This window comes from Anguilla rostrata, chromosome 12, assembly GCF_018555375.3.
Source record: "Anguilla rostrata isolate EN2019 chromosome 12, ASM1855537v3, whole genome shotgun sequence".
NCBI lineage: Eukaryota > Metazoa > Chordata > Actinopteri > Anguilliformes > Anguillidae > Anguilla > Anguilla rostrata.
The window spans coordinates 8328909-8348552 of NC_057944.1; the positions used below are offsets into that span (position 1 = coordinate 8328909).

The 19644-nt window shown below is 50.4% G+C and overlaps 1 protein-coding gene across 4 annotated transcripts in view; it reads right to left on the bottom strand.

Moving 5' to 3' along the window:
* The window catches only part of myo18ab (myosin XVIIIA b), a 125989-nt gene that overhangs the window by 70470 nt on the left and 35875 nt on the right, over nucleotides 1-19644 (bottom strand). The window contains exons 1-7 of one of the 4 annotated variants that reach the window (XM_064303241.1): nucleotides 14409-14528; nucleotides 12079-12969; nucleotides 9480-9557; nucleotides 6894-6959; nucleotides 4442-4529; nucleotides 3621-3727; nucleotides 358-534 (exon numbers count right to left, since the gene is read on the bottom strand). In XM_064303241.1, the coding sequence (XP_064159311.1) occupies nucleotides 358-534; nucleotides 3621-3727; nucleotides 4442-4529; nucleotides 6894-6959; nucleotides 9480-9557; nucleotides 12079-12969; nucleotides 14409-14513 (1512 nt within the window). In that variant the 5' untranslated portion in view covers nucleotides 14514-14528. Of the gene's footprint in view, nucleotides 1-357; nucleotides 535-3620; nucleotides 3728-4441; nucleotides 4530-6893; nucleotides 6960-8133; nucleotides 8203-9479; nucleotides 9558-12078; nucleotides 12970-14408; nucleotides 14529-19644 lie in introns of those variants that run through there. The other 3 variants (XM_064303242.1, XM_064303244.1, XM_064303243.1) reach the window with 3 other exon arrangements.

A 19644-nucleotide genomic window follows, 5' to 3' on the forward strand; every position in this document is an offset into this window, starting at 1 on the left:
CACCATGAGAAAGTACGCAGGAGGTTTAACCACAGTCTGGGTTAAATCACCGTTCTGTCTGCCCTGTTAGCAGCTTAGCGGCTCTCTCGAGCGGAAGCACCCAGTTTCCGGTGGGTCGGTCAGGACAGGATGCGTCAATATAACTCACAGGCTTTTTTTTACAGGCATTTTTTGCTCTTATCCAGAGCAACTTAATTTTTTTTACATAGCATCCATTTATACAGCTGGATAGACACTTGAGCAACCAATGCAGGTTAAGTATCTTGCTCAAGGGTACAACGGCAGTGTCCTACCCGAGAATCGAACCTGCGACCTTTAGGGTCACAAGGCTATTTCCTTACCCATTATGCCACTCACCTTTTCGGAGTACATGGAGGGCGTGCTGAGGGGGTTGATGACCACCATGTTGGGCCCGGCGTGGGTGTGGATGAGGTTGCCCCCGTAGCGCTGCCTCAGGGAGTGCATCACGCTGGACTCGTTCAGGTAGAGCAGCGACGCCAGGTCCTCCACGCGGTCATAGGACGGGGGGTTCGCCTATTGGAGGAGATTCACGGGTCAAAGGTCACCACAGAAACACCACAGACGCTACAGACTAAACTAGATTCTCAGCTACAGCAGCCCTTCATATTTTTATAGGTTTGTAACCACAGGGTGCTCTGTGTGGAAACAGAAGTTTCTAGTGCTGTATTACAGAACCAGTCGTGAATGGCCACAGGACTGTCCTTGGCCATGATGACCCTTCACTAATATTCACACATTAAATTGGAATCTTTCAGTAACATAACATAATGATGAGAAGAGGACATTCATCTCAATAATGGTCACCATTTTCCTGACTAAATTAGATGTCTGATTACCTACAGACTAGACAGTATCTAACACCACATCAAGCCTAGTCCAGAGAAATCCCCAGAGTTCCTGCCTCTACTATGTGATCTGGCAAGCTATTCCACACATTGACTACTCTCTGCGTGAAAAGATTCTTCCTAATGTCTGTACGGAATTTATCTTTTGCTAATTTACATTTATCTCCCCTCGTTCTACTAACAGAACTCAACCTGAAGAATCTCCTGTAGTTCACTTTGTTGATCTCCTTTATGAATTTAAAAGCCTCAGTCACATCACCCCTGAGTCTTTTACTAAGCTTGAAGAGGTTAAGCATCCTAAGTCTTTCCTCATAGCTTTTATCTTTCATACCAGGAATTAATTTGGTCGCTCTTCTTTGAACCTTCTTCAGGGCCTCTATATCATTCTTGTAGTACGGTCCCCAGACCTGCACACAATACTAAGTGTGGTCTCACAAATTTATTATATAAGATAAGTATAACGTCCTTGGATTTATACTCAATACTTCTGGCTATATATCCCACCATCCTGTTGGCTTTTTTTTTTACTGCTACAGCACAATGTCTGTTTCAAATTGAGCACATTCCAATTTTGTTCCTCCCATGAAGTAATCCTACCTAATGTTTTCATTTCCCACATGCAGAATTTTACATGTGGCTATAATGAATTTGCCAGGTTTCTGCCCACTTTTGGATTTTATTTATATCTTCTTGGATTATTTTAGTAGATTCCAAACTATTAGCTGGGCCTCCCAGTTTTGTATCATCTGCAAATTTGACTAATGTACTTTCTATGTCCCTGTCAAGGTCATTGATATTTATGAGGAAGAGCAGTGGTCCCAGCATCAATCCTTGAGGGATTCCACTTCTAACAGTTCACTGCTCTGATAATATCCCTCCTAATACTACTCTTTGTGTTCTACCCAAGGATTAAGAACACAGATCAGTATCTGGCAAGTCAGTTTAATTTGTGACAGTTTATGATTTGCATGCATGTCCTGCAATAGGACATTTTCCATCAAATAAAAAAATATACGGTTTGTCAAATGCTACACAATCAAACTCTTAACACCTTCTAACACCACTTTGCCAGACACCTTCCATACCTCGCAAATCACCACATTTAAGTAAGCAAAACCAGACACATAATTGAATCAAATGCTCTTATCAGATTAAGCTAATATCCCCCTCCATCACTTTGAACGCGGTGAAGGCCCATGTTGGTATAACAAATCTAATCGCGGTTTAATTGATGATTGTCGCTTTAAATAATAGTTCTTGAAATAAATCAAATAAAATGCATTGCAATTGTAGGTTAAGTGAGGGGTTTTAGCACACAATAGCACTTCAGTTCAGTATTCAGAGTGCTGAGCATTGTACAAGGGCACTGACTGTTGGAACTGGTGGATTCAGAAAGCAGACATAATTAAGTTCATCCTCATTTCCCATATCAAACAGCCCAAGGCACATACACAACTTCACATTTTTGTAAAGTACAGCACAGTTTGTTTAACCCCACTTCCTGATAGCACGTGCAATATCGGAGGCATTAAACTGAGAGAGCTTTGCGTGTATGTGATTGGTTGAGTATGAGAATGTGAGGTTGCTGAGGCCGACCAATGGTTGGCTGCAGCTAGAGTTTCTGAACTGAACTTGCCCGGCAACGGGTACTGGGCTTGTCTGTCACTCAAGAGGCAGTTGGAAAATGGTACCCTAAGAACCGTTACATGGAGTCAGTGGAGAGCGAAATGAATGGCTGTGTGTAAATTGGAAAGGGAGTGACAAACATTAGTAGCAGGTGTCTCTCTATCGAGGCGCAAGGAAGTGTGTGATTTTTCATCTGTAGGAGCCCATCTCCCGTCCCCCTGATCAAACACGGCCATCTCCAGAGAGAGCAGATGCCGTTGCTGTCGGCTACTCGCGGCCTACCGTGACACAGACATCCCACAGGCTGTCCCACAATGCACTGCTCTGCCCCCGCTCCAAGTTAACCATCTGTGCAGGTCTGTCACTATTCCAGGGTGTCACACCAGAGACGGGACAGGTGTGAGCTTCTCCCCACCCCTCCCCCAAGCTCCTGTCCCCTATTTCACCCATTCCTCATATCCCCACCCTCCCCCAAGCTCCTGTCCCCTATTTCACCCATTCCCCATATTCCCACCCTCCCCCCCGCTCTCCTCCCCACGTCTGTTTCTTCACATAAAGGCTGCTAACTTCGTGTGATGTGCCCAGGACTGTCCCATTAACACAGAGAGGCTCTGATCCAAGTTCTGACCTTCTGACCCACTTCTACCACAAACTACGGCACTGACTCAGGTGAAGAAGTCACAGGTACTGAAGAAAACACAGCGGAATAAACAGAACAGCCAAACTGTCACTTTTTATACCGTTTACACACTGTTTACACCCAGGCTCATTTCTGGGGGGGTTATGGGGTGGTTTCCGATGTACTGCCTCTCTCAAAAGTGCACCAAGGCCAACCAGGAGTTATTTACTGAACAACGAGATGTGTGAAATGAGTCAGGGGCAGGGGGTGTGGGGAGGATGAATGGGAGAGTTGGGGTAATGGGAGGGTGAGTGGGATAGATGGGGGTGAGTGGGATGGGGTGGGTTTGGGAGGGTGAGTGGGATAGATGGGGGGTGAGTGGGATGAGGGGTGGGTTTGGCGGGTGTGGATAGATGGGGGTGAGGGTGGTTTGGGAGGGTGAGTGGATGATGGGGGTGAGTGGGGGAGGTGGGTTTGGCGGGGGGTAGGGTTTAAGGTAAGTCACCCACCTTTTCCACATCATCCTCGTCCACTTCCAGCACTTTGCCGTCGTGTTCCAGTTTGATCTTCACCTTGCCCTCCGGCAGCTCCCCCTCATCCGTCTTCACTAGCGTTGCTGGGGGGGGGGGGGGGGGGACAATCACATGATGCACCCCTAAATGGCCAAACGGCTGTGCCTGGGTTTGTGACGTATTCAAATAAGTATCAACAACCGAGCATGTTTGTGCTGCCATTTCACTGTACACTAATTCCACGAATTTGTCCGCCATTTTCAGGGTAGTCCACGTGTTCTACATATAATCAATTTAGACAGACTGGTTTTTTTTTCCACTCATCTAACTGGGGGGAAACAACAGGATCAATGGCAGTTCCACACAAGGGTAAATCAAAACTTGCAATCATCTGAGTACAACCCATTTCTCTAAACAACTGCAGTTTTTTCGAAGTTTTTGTTTTTAATAGTCATAATTGCATCAGATGTAATCATGCGTGATTATGATGTAGAACAGTGGTGTCAAACTCGTGCCATGGAGGGCCGTGTGTATGCAGGTTTTCATTCCAACCAATTAATGCTGCCTTAATTGAGTCCAATTACTCATTCAGCCATATGCGTTTAACTGCATTGAAGCACAGAAATAGAAAATTTTTTTAGACAATGCGGTCACCATAGAGCTCGGTCACCATTGTGCACAAACCTGCATCCCTAATTCAGCAAATAATTTAATTATATAATCAAGATCTGAGGCTGGAATGAAAACCTGCATACACACGGCCCTCCATGGCAACGAGTTTGACACCACTGATGTAGAAGGAAGTCCGGGATACTCACCCAAGGAGAAGCCGTCCTTGTGGACCAGCCACACTTTTTCAGAGCCATACCAGGCCTGCTCCGCGGCGATCTGCTCCTCCGTCTTCACCTGCGAGAGACGAGGGGGGGGGGGAGGTCAAAGGTCAGGACGGATGCATGAATGAACGATTCCGAGCGCGCACCGAGAGGTCGCGGCCGAGACGCACCGGGAATCACGCGAGGGAACGAGGTCACAGAGCAACGGAACCCTCTGGCTCCGAGGTTCCGTCCTCCATTTTGTGCCTGCGGTCTCTGGCTCGTGCGCAGGGCCCGTGACTGACAGTACCCTATGAACTTCCGCAGGCAACAGAACGCTGGAAATCTGCACTAATGAAGGCAGGCTCCCTCCGACTAGGCGAGCACTTACCCCGAAAGCGGGGAACATTATAGCGAATAATTATTTGATCTCCAATTCTCTTCTACTTCAGACGAGGAGCTGCGAGAGCATATTTTAGCTCGCTAAATTTAATTGGCTAATCTCGGTAGAAATTGCGAAACACTTCAAGCTCTTTGCCACCTTGGAGCAGGCATAAAGATAAAAGCACCGTTTCCTCATTAAAGGTGCTAAATTATGCGTGAGGATTACTTCCAGAACGCCCATGCCTGACAGGAGGTCAACGCAACACCACCACAAAAAAAGCACACGCATGCCAAGACTGAGCAAAGACTCATTTTCGGTACGGCGATAAACCATAATATTACAAACAAAACACAGTTCCCTCACTTTAAACGCAAAAAGTCCACCAACACATGCCTGCCTACGTGTACACAGTATAAACGTCCAGCGTTAAGTCAACTCTAACAGAGTTCATTCAACTCTAAACAGGTAACATTTGGTCTCACACTGGGATGAGGGACCATACGGTAGCCTATCTGCTAAGAGTTGGATTAACACAGTTCTTGTTGAATAAACGCTGGACATCTTACTGAATAAAAGAGTTAGTTAGCACACATGGAGTGCTACGTTACAATGCAACCCTCAGGAAGTCAGTGCATTATTTGCGGTGTGCAGTATTGTACAGGACATACGTAGCCGTGGCAGAGTACGGTTAAAGAACTGGCCTTGTAACCCAGGTTTCACTGCTAGTTAGGATGATGCCCTTGAGCAAAGTACTTCAACTGAATCGCTTCATTTGACTTGATCCAGCTGTATCAAGGGGAAGTAAAAAAAAAATGCAAAAGCAGGGCCTGGCTGGCTGTGGAGCTGGTTACTCTAGTGTGTGTACATTCATCTTATCAAGCGCATGTCTGAAATTAATGAAGCTCGAAGCGGTGAATTATTACTTTTGTTTAGTTTAAATAGTGGTCTTGAACAAAAAATTGACTTCAAAGAGACAAATAAACAAGCACTAGCATATAAATGGAAAACGTCTCTTGTTTGAGGGGGAAATAAAGTAAAAATATTCAGGCTCCCTTTTTGTTTTTATATCAGGAGTAACGGTTCGCAGAGAAGCTCACGAAGGGGCGATAAGCTCCAATCAAGCCGGCTCTTTCGCAACCGCCCCGGAGCTGCACCGAAGCCCGGCGTCACGAAATTACCGAAACCGAGCCGGACGCGTCCTCATTTCGCCAGCGCCGCGAGCTACGGCTAGCGTGCTATTTCACCAGCGTACGGCTAGCGTGCTATTTCACCAGCGTACGGCTAGCGTGCTATTTCACCAGCGTACGGCTAGCGTGCTATTTCACCAGCGTACGGCTAGCGTGCGGCTACCGCACTTAGACCGTTACAGTAGGACCCGCGACGTCCTTTGAAACTAATCCTAGTCTTTTCTTTCTCAGATAAGTTTTACATTCGTTTATGTGGTAAAATGAAAAGGGATGGTTCGCGTTCAGAAGTTTTTTTTATATTTGTTTATAGTGGGTATAGCGGCTGACCTATAGGCCTTACAATGGCGGCTACAGCAGCATTCATGAGTTTGTGGTTTAAAGCATGAAAATATACTTCAAGTAACTCCACAGCAGCCTGGAGTTATGTCCAACAGAGCAGCACACTGCTAAAAAAAAGTCTGTCTTCACAAGTGTTTCAGTCTTGAAATGAGACTTAAAGTCTTATTTCTTTCTCGGAAATGGAAAATATTAGCTTGTTATGTTTTGCTATATTTAGTTCTTTTTTTCTTGACAAGCGAAACTGTCGCACACCATTGGCAAATCCTGAAATGAGTCACACTCTCTGATGCCATTGGCATTCTTTTTATCTAATTTAGCCAAAAAAGTAACTAAGAACTGAAGAAATAAGATGATAGTCTAAATATAAGATTAAAGTGCTGGTTATTTTATTGTTTTTTTGCACTGCAGGAATGGGGGGTGGGGGTAACAGCATTCCACACACAGACTACACTCCATGCAGCACTTTGGGGAGGGGTGGGTGGGGGTATGCCAGTGGGGGGGGGGGGGGGGTTACGTAATTTACAGACAGGCACAGCGCAGGTCAAACCTTGGGCTGGGCGGCAGCGGCATGAGCCGTCTGTAGCACGGCAACGGGGTCCTCATCCACCTGTCCCTGGAGGACGGCGGGCGTTGGGGGAGGGGCAAAGCAAAGAGTCAACCAACCGGCTTCTGACCCGATACACACAAACGCACGCACATACACGCAAACACAAATAGGCTTCTGACCTGATACACACACACTCACACACGTACACATGCAAACCCAAATAGACTTCCAACCCGATACAAGGACAGGAAACGCACGCAAACACGGATGTGCTTCCAACGCGATACACACTCACACACACACACATTCACGCGCAATCACGTAGCACAGCCAGTAAAATACAGGCTCTTTGGTCAAGGCCTTCACTCACATCGGTAAGGTCACACTCAGATCACAGTGTCATTTTTAAAGAGATAGCATAAAGCAGGGGTCCCCAATCTCATCTGAAAAGGGCCGGTGTGGGTGCAGGTTTTTGTTGTAGCCCAGCACTATGACACCTGATCTTCAATCAAGACCGTGATAAGTAGAATCGGGTGTCGTAGTGCTGAGCTAAAACAACAACCTGCACCCACTCCGGCCATTTTCGGATAAGATGGGACTCCCTACGCTTGGAGAGAGGAGAAGAGAGAGGGGACCTGTAGATCATTAGCATTAAGGCACAGTTGGCTCGCTTACGGTAAACCAAGCACTTCCTGCTTATTCACTTAAACACACAGGTTTAAAAGGAACAGGTCGCTGCATAGAGGCGCCCGTCTACAGTCTTCACACGTGAAGAAAAGCTAAAACATGCAGACAGGTGGGCAGGGGGTCAACTGCACCAACGGCGGAGGGTAAGTTTTGATCGAAGGGGGGTGTCACTGAAGTTAAACATTTATGGAAGGGCACAGGATCTTAGCATCACAGAGAATGAGTGCGCTGGAACCACGGTAACAGAAGAGGTTGTTGACTGGATGTGAGACACACGGTGGGGGGGGGTTTGGGGGTCAGAGGTCAAGACACAGAGCCTGAGAGAGCACAGAGACACCTGTCACTCACAAATTCACAGCAGCCAGCCCAGCTGACACAGAGGGGGGTGGGGGAGGGGGGGTAGAGGGCAGGGAGAGGGAGGGGGTTAGGCAGGGCATGGAGGGGAGGGGTGGTGATCGGGGTTGGGGCATAGGGGACGGTTTAGGGCAGGGTGGGCTGTAGGGAGGGGGGAGAGGGGATGGGTGGGGGGGTTAGTTGAGGAAAGCTTCCTTACACTCCAACAGGACACACGAGCGCACACCCTGAGCAGGCCGTCGGTGGGGGCAACGGGGGGGGCGGCGGGGGCGTCACCCCGAGGAGGGTCCAGCTAATCGCGCGATAGCCAGCGGTGACATCAGCAGCCCAGAAGCCGGAGAGACCAGGAGAGAGAGGGAGAGATGAGAGACGAGCACAGGAAGGACAAAAAAAAACACACAGGAAGGAAAGACAGAGGAGCAGCAGCAACAGCAGCACACACAGGTGCGATGGAGGACACGTTTGGGCTCTGTGGGGTACTACCTGAGCCTCCACCGTGACTCTGCATTTTTCGAGTTTCCCTCACGCAGCTTTTAAACAATATATCAACATAACGACTCGCAAACAGTCGACCGTTTTGGCAAAACAACCGTCGTAAACATGCAAACCCAGCCACGGCTACATCATCCAACCGGGTTTCCTTTTTCAAAACCGAAAAACTGTTCAGAAATCACAGGTTAGCGAGCATCGTGCGAACGGCGACACACTCCGATAACACACCCGCCATCTGTGAGAGAGACGTGACCGGGGGGAAAGAGAGAAAGAATAAGGAACGATTAGAGGGACCTGCTAAACGAGAGGAGGGTTAATAGAAAGGATTAATCAGAGGAGGGCAGGAACAACAGAGTCCTGCCCCTGCCCGCGACAAGCTACGAGGCACAGCCGACCTGGGGTGACCCCAAAAACCCCCCCCACCACCACCTCTCCATCATTAAAATAACTGCTACAGTACTGCCAATTAGGCTAATTATCGCAATCATGCTCATGTTTATGCTAATGCTAATGGGTCGGTCTCTGGGGGAGGTGCCTCTGTAACCCTCACAGAACATTCCGGCGAATGAACTGAACTGACGCTGTTTGGGGTGCCGGGTTTTGGGGTAACCGCAGGGGGGCTGCCACGCCCGTACCACGCCCGTTTGAGAGCAGCAGCATTGAGGGACAGGAGGGTGTGTTACTATGACTACAGCAAGGCATGGCGGTAGGGCGGGAGGGCGGGGGGGTTGGGGAGGGGAGCGAGGGGGGTTGAATTACAGGAGCACCGAAGATCCTCTCCAGTCTTCTCTGGGCTTCTTCAGTGGGACTCAGGGGCGCCTCCTACAGGCCAGAGCAGCGAGAGGGTGAGTGGCAGAGAGCCCAGGCCGCAGGGGAGCAGCGCCCGGAGGCGCCGCCAAACGCTAGCGCGTGCTAGCAGATATCGCCACGGTGACAAGCACAGCCGCGGCCCCACCGCTAGCATTCTACACCTGCTCTAACAGGCCACAGCAGCTCTCGCGCACACACACACACACACACCACACACACACACACACACGCACACACACACACCTGTTTCTGTGGGGCAGGCACTCCCTGTGACGGACAGCTGCTGACTGTGGTACGGGTCAGGCGAGAGGCTGCCTTCACCTTTTAACAACATACACACACACACAATGGGTTTGTTTTTTTATTAATCATGCCCATGCTCAATCCACACTAACTCCAAGAGCATTACTATCACGGATAAAGGTATGAACTCACTGGCTTCTGCTCGGAGAGACCTCATAGATCAGAATCAGCGTTTAGTCTCACACACAAACCACGACAAAACCAATACAGGCCAACACAATCAGCAGAAGGGACGGAATTCACTTTGTCTGCAACCCGTGGAGATTTAAACAGTTTTGACTCCAGATTTGCTATGGCGAGTAGCTCATACGGGAGAACAATCAGCACAAGAATACCTCCCAACCCTTTGCATTCCTGTGTATGCAAATACCGCTTTTTCACCAACATGGCCATCACAGTTTCATTCATACCTGATATTTACACCAATGTCTGTTTTTAAAACTCTGAAAAGGGGTTGATTGGGGATTAGCTGTCACAAACAGACTCTGCCCCCCTTTTTGTGCTGTATCACACTGTCAAATATCCCAGGGAGACCCCCAAACAACGCACTCTCCTTTCGCCAGGCAACCCCACTCTTACAGAGTAAAATGTCCAGTGCAGAGTTAATTCAACACTAACAGTGTTAATTCAACTCTAACATTGTTAATTCAACACTAACAGCATTAATTCAACCATAGATAACAATTGGTCCCACTCTGGTTAACATGGTTCGAGTTGAATCAACATTGGAGATTTTGCTGTGCACTCAGAAGCCAGCACAGGTTCATTTTACACCGCAACTCCACCTCCAGGCATCTGCACGTGTGTGTCAGTCTGTAAGGGCTGGACCTCCACTCTCAGAGCACACCAGGTTATGTGGGATTACAGACTGCCATTCTCAGAGCCACATCAAGTTATGTGGGATTACAGACTGCCACTCTCAGAGCACACCAGGTTATGTGGGATTACAGACTGCCACTGGAGAGCAGACGCTGATACAGACCGTCACCCAGCCTACCGCACACAACAGCGATTTACATCCCCCAAAAATGCAATCTTCACTTGTTTGCACGACCCTAAAACAAAGCTTTAAATCTTACACGCAGCAGTGACATGCTACACAGTGCACACTACACTCTGCACGCTACACACTGCACGCTACACTCTGCACACTACACACTGCACGCTACATGCTACATGCTGCACACTGTACCTCAGATTATCAAAACCTATGAAATGTGAGGAAGTATTCCTGGCACACATCACGTCCATAAAAATGTTTGAACATAAAGCGCCTCATAATCTACCTGTTCTACTGTTTATTTCACAACATCCACATTAGCTAGTGGCAAAATTATTGTGTTCTATTGTACACAGTTAACCTCCAACATGTTTTCCACCACCAGAAGAAATTTCCGCACGAATCTAAAAGCTGTCAAACTCAACAAGGGTTTTGGAGGAAAGAATCCTTTTCACAATTTTGTCAAGTTCTCTCCATAACTTGGCCGCAGTGAAAAACTTTATCCTTTGAATACCCGCCATAATTATTTCAGAGACGCCATTTTACAAGATAATATTGATCTGTTTTCAAAATGACCGCTGGCGCTGAGCAGCAATTAAAATGGCTGCACTCCCAGCCTGCTATCACCCCACTGTGCGGGGCTGATTAGAGCCCATTCCAATGCCTATAGTCCTGTCTGAATCGTCCTGACACTTGACTGGCTTGTAAGGAACCAATCGCTGTCAGGCAACAAAACGTAAGTCAACCCACTGGGAGTTTTCCCAGACTCTGGTTGGTCGCTTTACTTGTCGGTGGCGTTCAAAAGTGGAGGCTCCACAGACTGACTCAAAACGTGCGTCAGGGAAAGAGAACAACTACAGCCATTACTGATTACAATCACGTTTATACAGACGACTGAACCAATGAAACGTTAGTACACTGCATATGGACAATTAAAACTTTTCTGAATGGTTTATTTAGAAACCTCAGGCACTGGACTGAAAGCTGAAAGGGATTTGTTCATGCAAAGACGTATGAGCCAAGATAACTGTAGAACATATGGTGTAAGGAGGGGTTGGGGGATGGGACCTTTCTTTGATTGCCACGTGAGCTTGAAACAGCGCAATAAAAGGTGTTGAAGTGGTGTTGCTAGCTCCATACGAGTCTCGTGAAGGCTCAGGGTGCGAACTTGCGGCCTGTTGGTCAGCTATGTTTTAATAAACTGTGGATTTGTGATGTGTGTGGCCCAGTTTCCGCGACCAGTAGCACCCACACCATTAGGGGGGCCAAGCATTTAACCCCAGCAGTGAGGGAAAGGGAGGCAGCACTGCCTGCAGCATGCAGATCACACGCAGGGGTCCGGTCCTAAACGCCAACACCGCGGGGTTATTCAGTGCTAACTGCAGGCTACACACTGCATGCTACAAAGTGCACACTACACAGTGCACTCTACAGAGTGCATGCTACACAGTGCACACTATACTCTGCACGCTACACACTGCACGCTACACTCTGCACGCTACACACTGCACGCTACATGCTACATGCTGCACACTGTACCTCAGATTTTGCTGGAGCAGAGAGTTTGGGGGCTGGGATTAACCCGGGCGGAGGGGAGAGGGGCGAGGATTTGGAGGCGGGAACAAATCCGGCAGGGGGCGAGAGAGAGGAGGGCTTGGGGGCGGGGACGAATCCAGCAGGGCGAGAGGCGGGGGGTTTGGGGGCGGGGACAAATCCGGCAGGAGGCGAGAGAGAGGAGGGTTTGGGGGCGGGGACGAATCCAGCAGGGCGAGAGGGGGGCTCAGATTTGGACGGACGGGGGACAGCAGAGGCTGAGCGAGGGGGGGGCACTGGGGTCTCATTGTCCTGTTTTTGGGGTGAAGCCGGGGCCTTGTTGTCCTGGTTTTGGGGCGTAGCCGGGGTTTGCTCAGGCGTCACCGATGGCCTCTCCCCCTGCCTTTGTGGGCGTGGCCTGTGCTCGGAGATCACGCTCCTGCCACGCCTGCCGAGGCCCCCCGGCCCAGCGGGCGCCTCCTCCGGCTCCTCTGTCTTGATGGCGTCGTGTTTGAAAGAGAAGACGGGCGCCTTGGGCATCTTGGGCACGGACCTGGCAGCCGGCTCCTTTCCGGGCGCGGTCCCGGGCGTGGCCGCGGGCGCAGCGGCGGGCGCGGCAGCGCCGGGCGCCTCCTCCTTCCTCACAAACCTCCGCACCACCTTCGCCGCCTTCCTGTCGTCCGCGGCGCCCGAAAGGGGGGCGGGGCCATTGGGGGGGGCGGCGGCGGCGCTCCCGCCGTCCCCGTTCGCCACCCGCTCGGGGCTCCTCGGGGGGGGTCCGTTCCGCCTGCCGAGGGAGGGGCTCCGGGCGCGGTCTGAGCCCCGCGGGGGGGCGGGGCTCTTGGCCCGCGCGAGACCTGGCGGCGAGACGCTACTCGAGCTGCCGTTGCTGTCAGACTGAGAACGGGGGGGGTGGAGGGGGGGGGGGCAGGACGGTAAAGGTCAAGAAAGAAACAGACAGAGTAGCAACAGATAGCAGAGAAAGAGAGCAGCAAAAGCTGCTCCTAGTGAATGCTGAGGTGACCTGTTCCACCTCTCTACACCAGGGGGGGCACTTCCAGTCTTGGTGGGCCGGTGTGTGGGCAGGCTTTTGTCTCCACCAGTTTCCCTGGCTAAATGAGCTAACTGGGTCTACACACCCACACTTGTTGATTACATCACAGTGAAAGGCTTCATATAGGGACACAAGAAGTCTTCGACTGTCATTCATGAGCTTACCCAGACATGTAGCTAGACTTCCTAAGAGACAGAGTCAGACTTCCTCAGAGACAGCATCAGACTTCCTAAGAAGGAGTATCAGACTTCCTAAGTGACAGAGTCAGACTTCCTAAGAGACAGAGTCAGACTTCCTCAGAGACAGCATCAGACTTCCTAAGAAGGAGTATCAGACTTCCTAAGAGACAGAGTCAGACTTCCTAAGAGACAGAGTCAGACTTCCTAAGAGACAGAGTCAGACTTCCTAAGAGACAGAGTCAGACTTCCTAAGAGGCAGCGTCAGACTTCCTAAGAGGCAGAGTCAGACTTCCTAAGAGGCAGAGTCAGACTTCCTAAGAGACAGAGTCAGACTTCCTAAGAGACAGAGTCAGACTTCCTAAGAGGCAGAGTCAGACTTCCTAAGAGGCAGAGTCAGACTTCCTAAGAAGGAGTATCAGACTTCCTAAGAGGCAGAATCAGACTTTCGAAGAGGCAGAGTCAGACTTCCTAGGAGAGAGAGTCAGACTTCCTCAGAGACAGCATCAGACTTCCTAAGAAGGAGTGTCAGACTTCCTAAGAGGCAGAGTCAGACTTCCTAAGAGGCAGAGTCAGACTCCCGTGTGATTGGTCAGTGTTTCTGACCAATTCAGCCTCACTGCTTAATGATTCGCTCACAGCCCGCATCTGACTCTGCTGCCAACACTGTTCACACCGACAGAGGAATGGAACTCCAGCGCCAGGAGGGACAGCTGATAGGCTGGCTTCTGATCCAATCAATTACTCCAGCTTACTTTTCCAAGCAGCTGCACAAACCAGCGCTGGTTCAGTCTTGAGTACTCAAATGGACACTTCACCAGGGACGAGTGAGGTCACCGATGTCTCTTTCGAACTATGACTCATCCTGCACCAATCAGATCTTGTTGTCACGGAAAGATGTTGGGACCAAGCTCTTTGAGAGAATGTAAACTTCAGCTGAAGAGATTGTGCCCTCCACTGCCCAAAACCTCACATAGTCCCCCTCCCCCCCCCCCCCCAACACACACACACACAAAATAATAATAATCATCAGTGAGCTCTCTCTTCTCCCTGGGTTCTAACTGCTGGTTATTTTTTGGTGGGCTTTTGGGGTGCAGCACACTTACGCTCTCTTTTGCACCTGTGGGCCCAACCTTCACCTCATCTTTCACCTGCAAGGGGGGGCAAGGGGCAGGGTCAAACCCAGGCCTGGGAGCCCTGCTGATCCTCATGCAGAACACACCCACCTTCACAGACCATGCTAACAAAGGACTTCACTCTTTTCTCAGTGCGTTAGCCGTATGATCACCACGCTAGTCAGTGCGTTAGCTGTATGATCACTACGCTGTAGTCAGTGCGTTAGCCGTATGATCACTACGCTGTAGTCAGTGCGTTAGCCGTACGATCACTACGCTGCAGTCAGTGCATTAGCCACATGATTGTGCCTTTCTGACTGTATCCTCTACAGAGCATTCCAAATCCAGGAGTGATGATCCCATTTTGACGGGATAAGCCACACATCGTACGCAAACAAGAAATATTATTATTATTTTTAAACGTTATTTTAAGGTTTAGAAAGTTATTAAGACATAAGAACGATTTGCTTGAATGTTGATCAGCTTTTTTTTTCTCATCTCCAACGGAGCACGCGTTCAGTTCAGGACAAAGTGAGCAAAGGGCTGTGTTGTGAGGTCGAAATTAGAGAACACAAACCGTGCAGCACCCCCACACAGCGCCGGGTCCCGCCCCCAGTGACCAAAGCACACCCCCACACAGCGCCGGGTCCCGCCCCCAGTGACGAAAGCACACGCCCCATCCCAAAACTGGGAGCTTCTCTCCTGCATGCAGTGGAATACCGAACGACACCTCCCTTTTTCTCCCAGAAGGAAAATCTCGATGAGAACGCCATGACGACGACTCTGCTGTCATGAGGGGAGGGGAGGGGAGGGGGTGTAGATTTTGGGGGGGTGGGGGGGAGCAAAGGTCTCTGGACGGTTGAGAGCTGGTTCTGGAGGTCCTGGGGCTCGCGGTCAGAACCAGTGCATCAGCAGGCCCAAAGGGCTCAAGAGAGGGGGGGAGGGGGGAGCACGCCGATCTGAAATGCAGGAGGACCACAGAGCGCGGTCAGAACAGAGAAAACACAACCAGCGACCGCAAATCACATCAGCCACACACACACACACACACACTCACACAGACACACACACACAATCGCACAGACACACACACACACATACAATCACACAGACACACACACACACACACACACACACACACAAACACAAACACATGCACACACACACACACACACACATGCAATCACACAGACACACGCACACACACACAATTACACAGACACACACAGACACAATCTCACACACACACACACACACATGCACACACACACACTCACACACACACACAATCGCACAGACACACACACACACTCACACAGATACACACACACAATCGCACAAACACACACACACATACAATCACACAGACACACACAGACACACACACACACACACACACAAACACAAACACATGCACACACACACACATGCAATCACACAGACACACGCACACACAAACAATTACACAGACACACACACACACAATCTCACACACACACGCGCACGCACATGCACACACACATACCACCACTCTACTGCCTTATCACTGCTGGACTAATTTAGCTGCTCCCGTTCCTTCACTGTGAATTCCAGAGTGGAGGATAAACAGACAGGTCGTTACCCTGAGAGCGAGCGGGAGAGAGAGAGGGATCTTAATGATGGGCGGCAGTGTAGTATAATGGGTAAGGAGTTGGTCTTGTAACCTAAAGGTCGCAGGTTCGATTCCCCGGTAGGACACTGCTGTTGTACCCTTGAGCAAGGTACTTAACCTGCATTGCTCCAGTATATATCCAGCTGTATAAATGGATGCAATGTCAGTCGCTCTGGATAAGAGCGTCAGCTAAATGCCTGTAATGTAATGTAATGTAACCCCATTATAGGACCATTACAGCACATTACAGCAGGGATGCATCACTCTCACTCTTTCTGTTCCACTTAGTTAATCTAACTCTTTCAGTTCCTCTGCGTCAGTCACTCAGCCCTGCAGCCTGTGGTCTGGGGAGTATGCTTGTCTCAGGACAGTATTTCTGAGCAGTTTATTTTAGAATCCCCCAATGATAGTTTAATGCACCTCCATCCCTCGTCCAAAATAAAGCCTCTCTCTCTCTCTCTCTCTCTCTCTCTCTCACACACACACACATCCACATCCAATTACATTGCCACAGTTACGACAAAACCGCTACCAGTTTCGAAAAACACACAAACACAAACAGACCAAGATGAGTCAACAGTATTCTGATACTGATGACATCGCAGGGGGAAGACAGTCGACCAATGGAAACATGCCATTCCGGCAGGCAGAAGGGGGTCTAGACGTCAGGGCAAGGGCTGGGCTGGCCACAGCTGCTCACGTCCAGCTCCTGCCCTCTCTAACCCCCCCACAGCTAGGGGAGAGCCCTCCGCCACTCCCCCCGACGGTTCCCCAGCTAACCCTCCACAGAGCCGGGGGGGCAGAAGCAGCAACAACAGGCTAGCTCCAACCGCAGAGGGACCACAAAGCAACCGCATACCTGAGGCTTTCTAGAGCCGAAACCTGTGTTCAGCACACAGGCAGTGGCACAGCGTGGTCCTGTATTCAGTAGGATATTCCGCAGTACATTCAGGTTAAGGTCAGAGTGGCAGTGCCACCTAGGAGTCAAACCTGCAACCTCAGCCCCCGAAACGCACCAACCGCATCCCAGCACGGAAGTGGGAATAAAATCCAACCGTGGGGGCTGTGTGGTGTGGACACAACAGGTCTACCCTCAGACACAGACCTCCCCCTGTTTCTGATCAACGTTCTTCCCTTCACGTCCTGAAAAGCCAGGTCTGACCATAACCCTGTACACCTGACACACAGATAGATACCAGACAGACAAGACAGGCTCTTTCCCCACCATAACCCATTCAGAACACAGAGCTCTGTAACAGAGCAGCACCCAGCTTTAAACAGCAGCTCTTCCTCAGCTTTAAGCAGCTTTTCCTCACAGCTCTTCCTCAGCTTTAAGCAGCTCTTCCTCACAGCTCTTCCTCAGCTTTAAAGAGCAGCTCTTCCTCAGCTCTTCCTCAGCTTTAAGCAACTCTTCCTCAGCTTTAAAGAGCAGCTCTTCCTCAGCTTTAAACAGCTCTTCCTCAGCTTTAAACAGCTCTTCCTCAGCTTTAAAGAGCAGCTCTTCCTCACAGCTCTTCCTCAGCTTTAAGCAGCTCTTCCTCAGCCTTAAGCAGCTCTTCCACACAGCTCTTCCTCAGCCTTAAGCAGCTCTTCCACACAGCTCTTCCTCAGCTTTAAACAGCAGCTCTTCCTCAGCTTTAAGCAGCTCTTCCTCACAGCTCTTCCTCAGCTTTAAACAGCTCTTCCTCAGCTTTAAGCAGCTCTTCCTCACAGCTCTTCCTCAGCTTTAAACAGCAGCTCTTCCTCAGCTTTAAGCAGCTCTTCTTCAGCTTTAAACAGCAGCTCTTCCTCAGCTTTAAACAGCAGTTCTTCCTCACAGCTCTTCCTCAGCTTTAAGCAGCTCTTCTTCAGCTTTAAACAGCAGCTCTTCCTCAGCTTTAAACAGCAGCTCTTCCTCACAGCTCTTCCTCAGCTTTAAACAGCAGCTCTTCCTCAGCTTTAAACAGCAGCTCTTCCTCACAGCTCTTCCTCAGCTTTAAACAGCAGCTCTTCCTCAGCTTTAAACAGCAGCTCTTCCTCACAGCTCTTCCTCAGCTTTAAGCAGCTCTTCCTCACTTAAGCAGCTCTTCCTCAGCTTTAAACAGCAGCTCTTCCTCACAGCTCTTCCTCAGCTTTAAGCAGCTCTTCCTCACAGCTCTTCCTCACAGCTCTTCCTCAGCTTTAAGCAGCTCTTCCTCAGCTCTTCCTCAGCCTTAAGCAGCTCTTCCTCAGCTTTAAGCAGCAGCTCTTCCTCACAGCTCTTCCTCAGCTTTAAACAGCAGCTCTTCCTCACAGCTCTTCCTCAGCTTTAAACAGCTCTTCCTCAGCTCTTCCTCAGCCTTAAACAGCTCTTCCTCAGCTCTTCCTCAGCTTTAAGCAGCTCTTCCTCACAGCTCTTCCTCAGCTTTAAGCAGCTCTTCTCCACTCCGCTGAGGTGTTTCCAACATTCTGAGGCCTGAGACACCGAGGGAAACAGGCAGCAGCTCCAGTTACACACGCCGGCGGTGAAGAGTAAACGTGGAGAACGCCTGAGTTCCACCCTACAGACACGCCGGAGGAACAGCCAGACACAAGCGCGCGAACCCTGTCCTTCTGACCCCACAACCACAGCGGGAACTTTCACTTCTTCCCCTCTTTACACGCTGAAAACAGGCCCAACCTGCTGCTGCTAGACTCTACTCTAAAAAACTTCTGCTTTTACACACACACACACACACACACATACACTCACACGTGCACACACACACTTTCTCTCTAACACACACACACACATGCTTACACACACACACACACACACACACACACACACACACACACACACACGCACATGCTTACACACACACACACACACACACACATGCTTACACACACACACACACACACACACACATGCTTACACACACACACACACACACACACTTCCTCACAGGCATGCTCTTTTCCAGCAGCCAGGTGGCTTCCCCTAGCACTGATAAGCCGCTCCCAGAGCAGGAGCGGAGTCGTTCAGACGCACGAGCGGTCTCAGCGGAGTTCCACAGCCCGTCCGCAGCCCGCGTTTAACCCTTCGCTGTCCCCGGTTCCCTCCCGGCCCGGCGCGTGAGTGCGCCCGGGGCCGTAGCAGAACCCCGCGCCCCCGCCCCCCCCCCCGTCCCAGTCAGCCCTAAAAATAGCGGTAGCCACGCCAGCCCGCAGACTCCCCCGGACCGGCTCGGCACACGGGACGGGCGAGCGAAACGCGAGCGAGGGAGTACCCGCTGGTCCGTTACCTTGCGTCAGTGGGGCGAGCGCCTTCGCCCGCGGTCCCTAATCGCCAGAGAGAGAAGCGTGAGCTGGGGTCCCGCCAGACCAAAGGCCAGAGAGAGAGAGAGAGGGAGAGAGACAGAGAGAGAGAGAGAGAGTGAGACAGAGAGAGAGAGAGTGAGAGAGAGGGAGGGAGAGAGAGAGAAAGAGAGAGGGAGAGATGTCACCCGCGGTGACGCCAGGGACTGGAGTGAGGAGAGGCGGGTCAACGCGACCGGACGGTTGGACGACCCTATTCCTGCGGCCGCTCCCATTGGCCCGAGAGGGAAGAGGGTGTGGAAACAGCTGCTACAACGA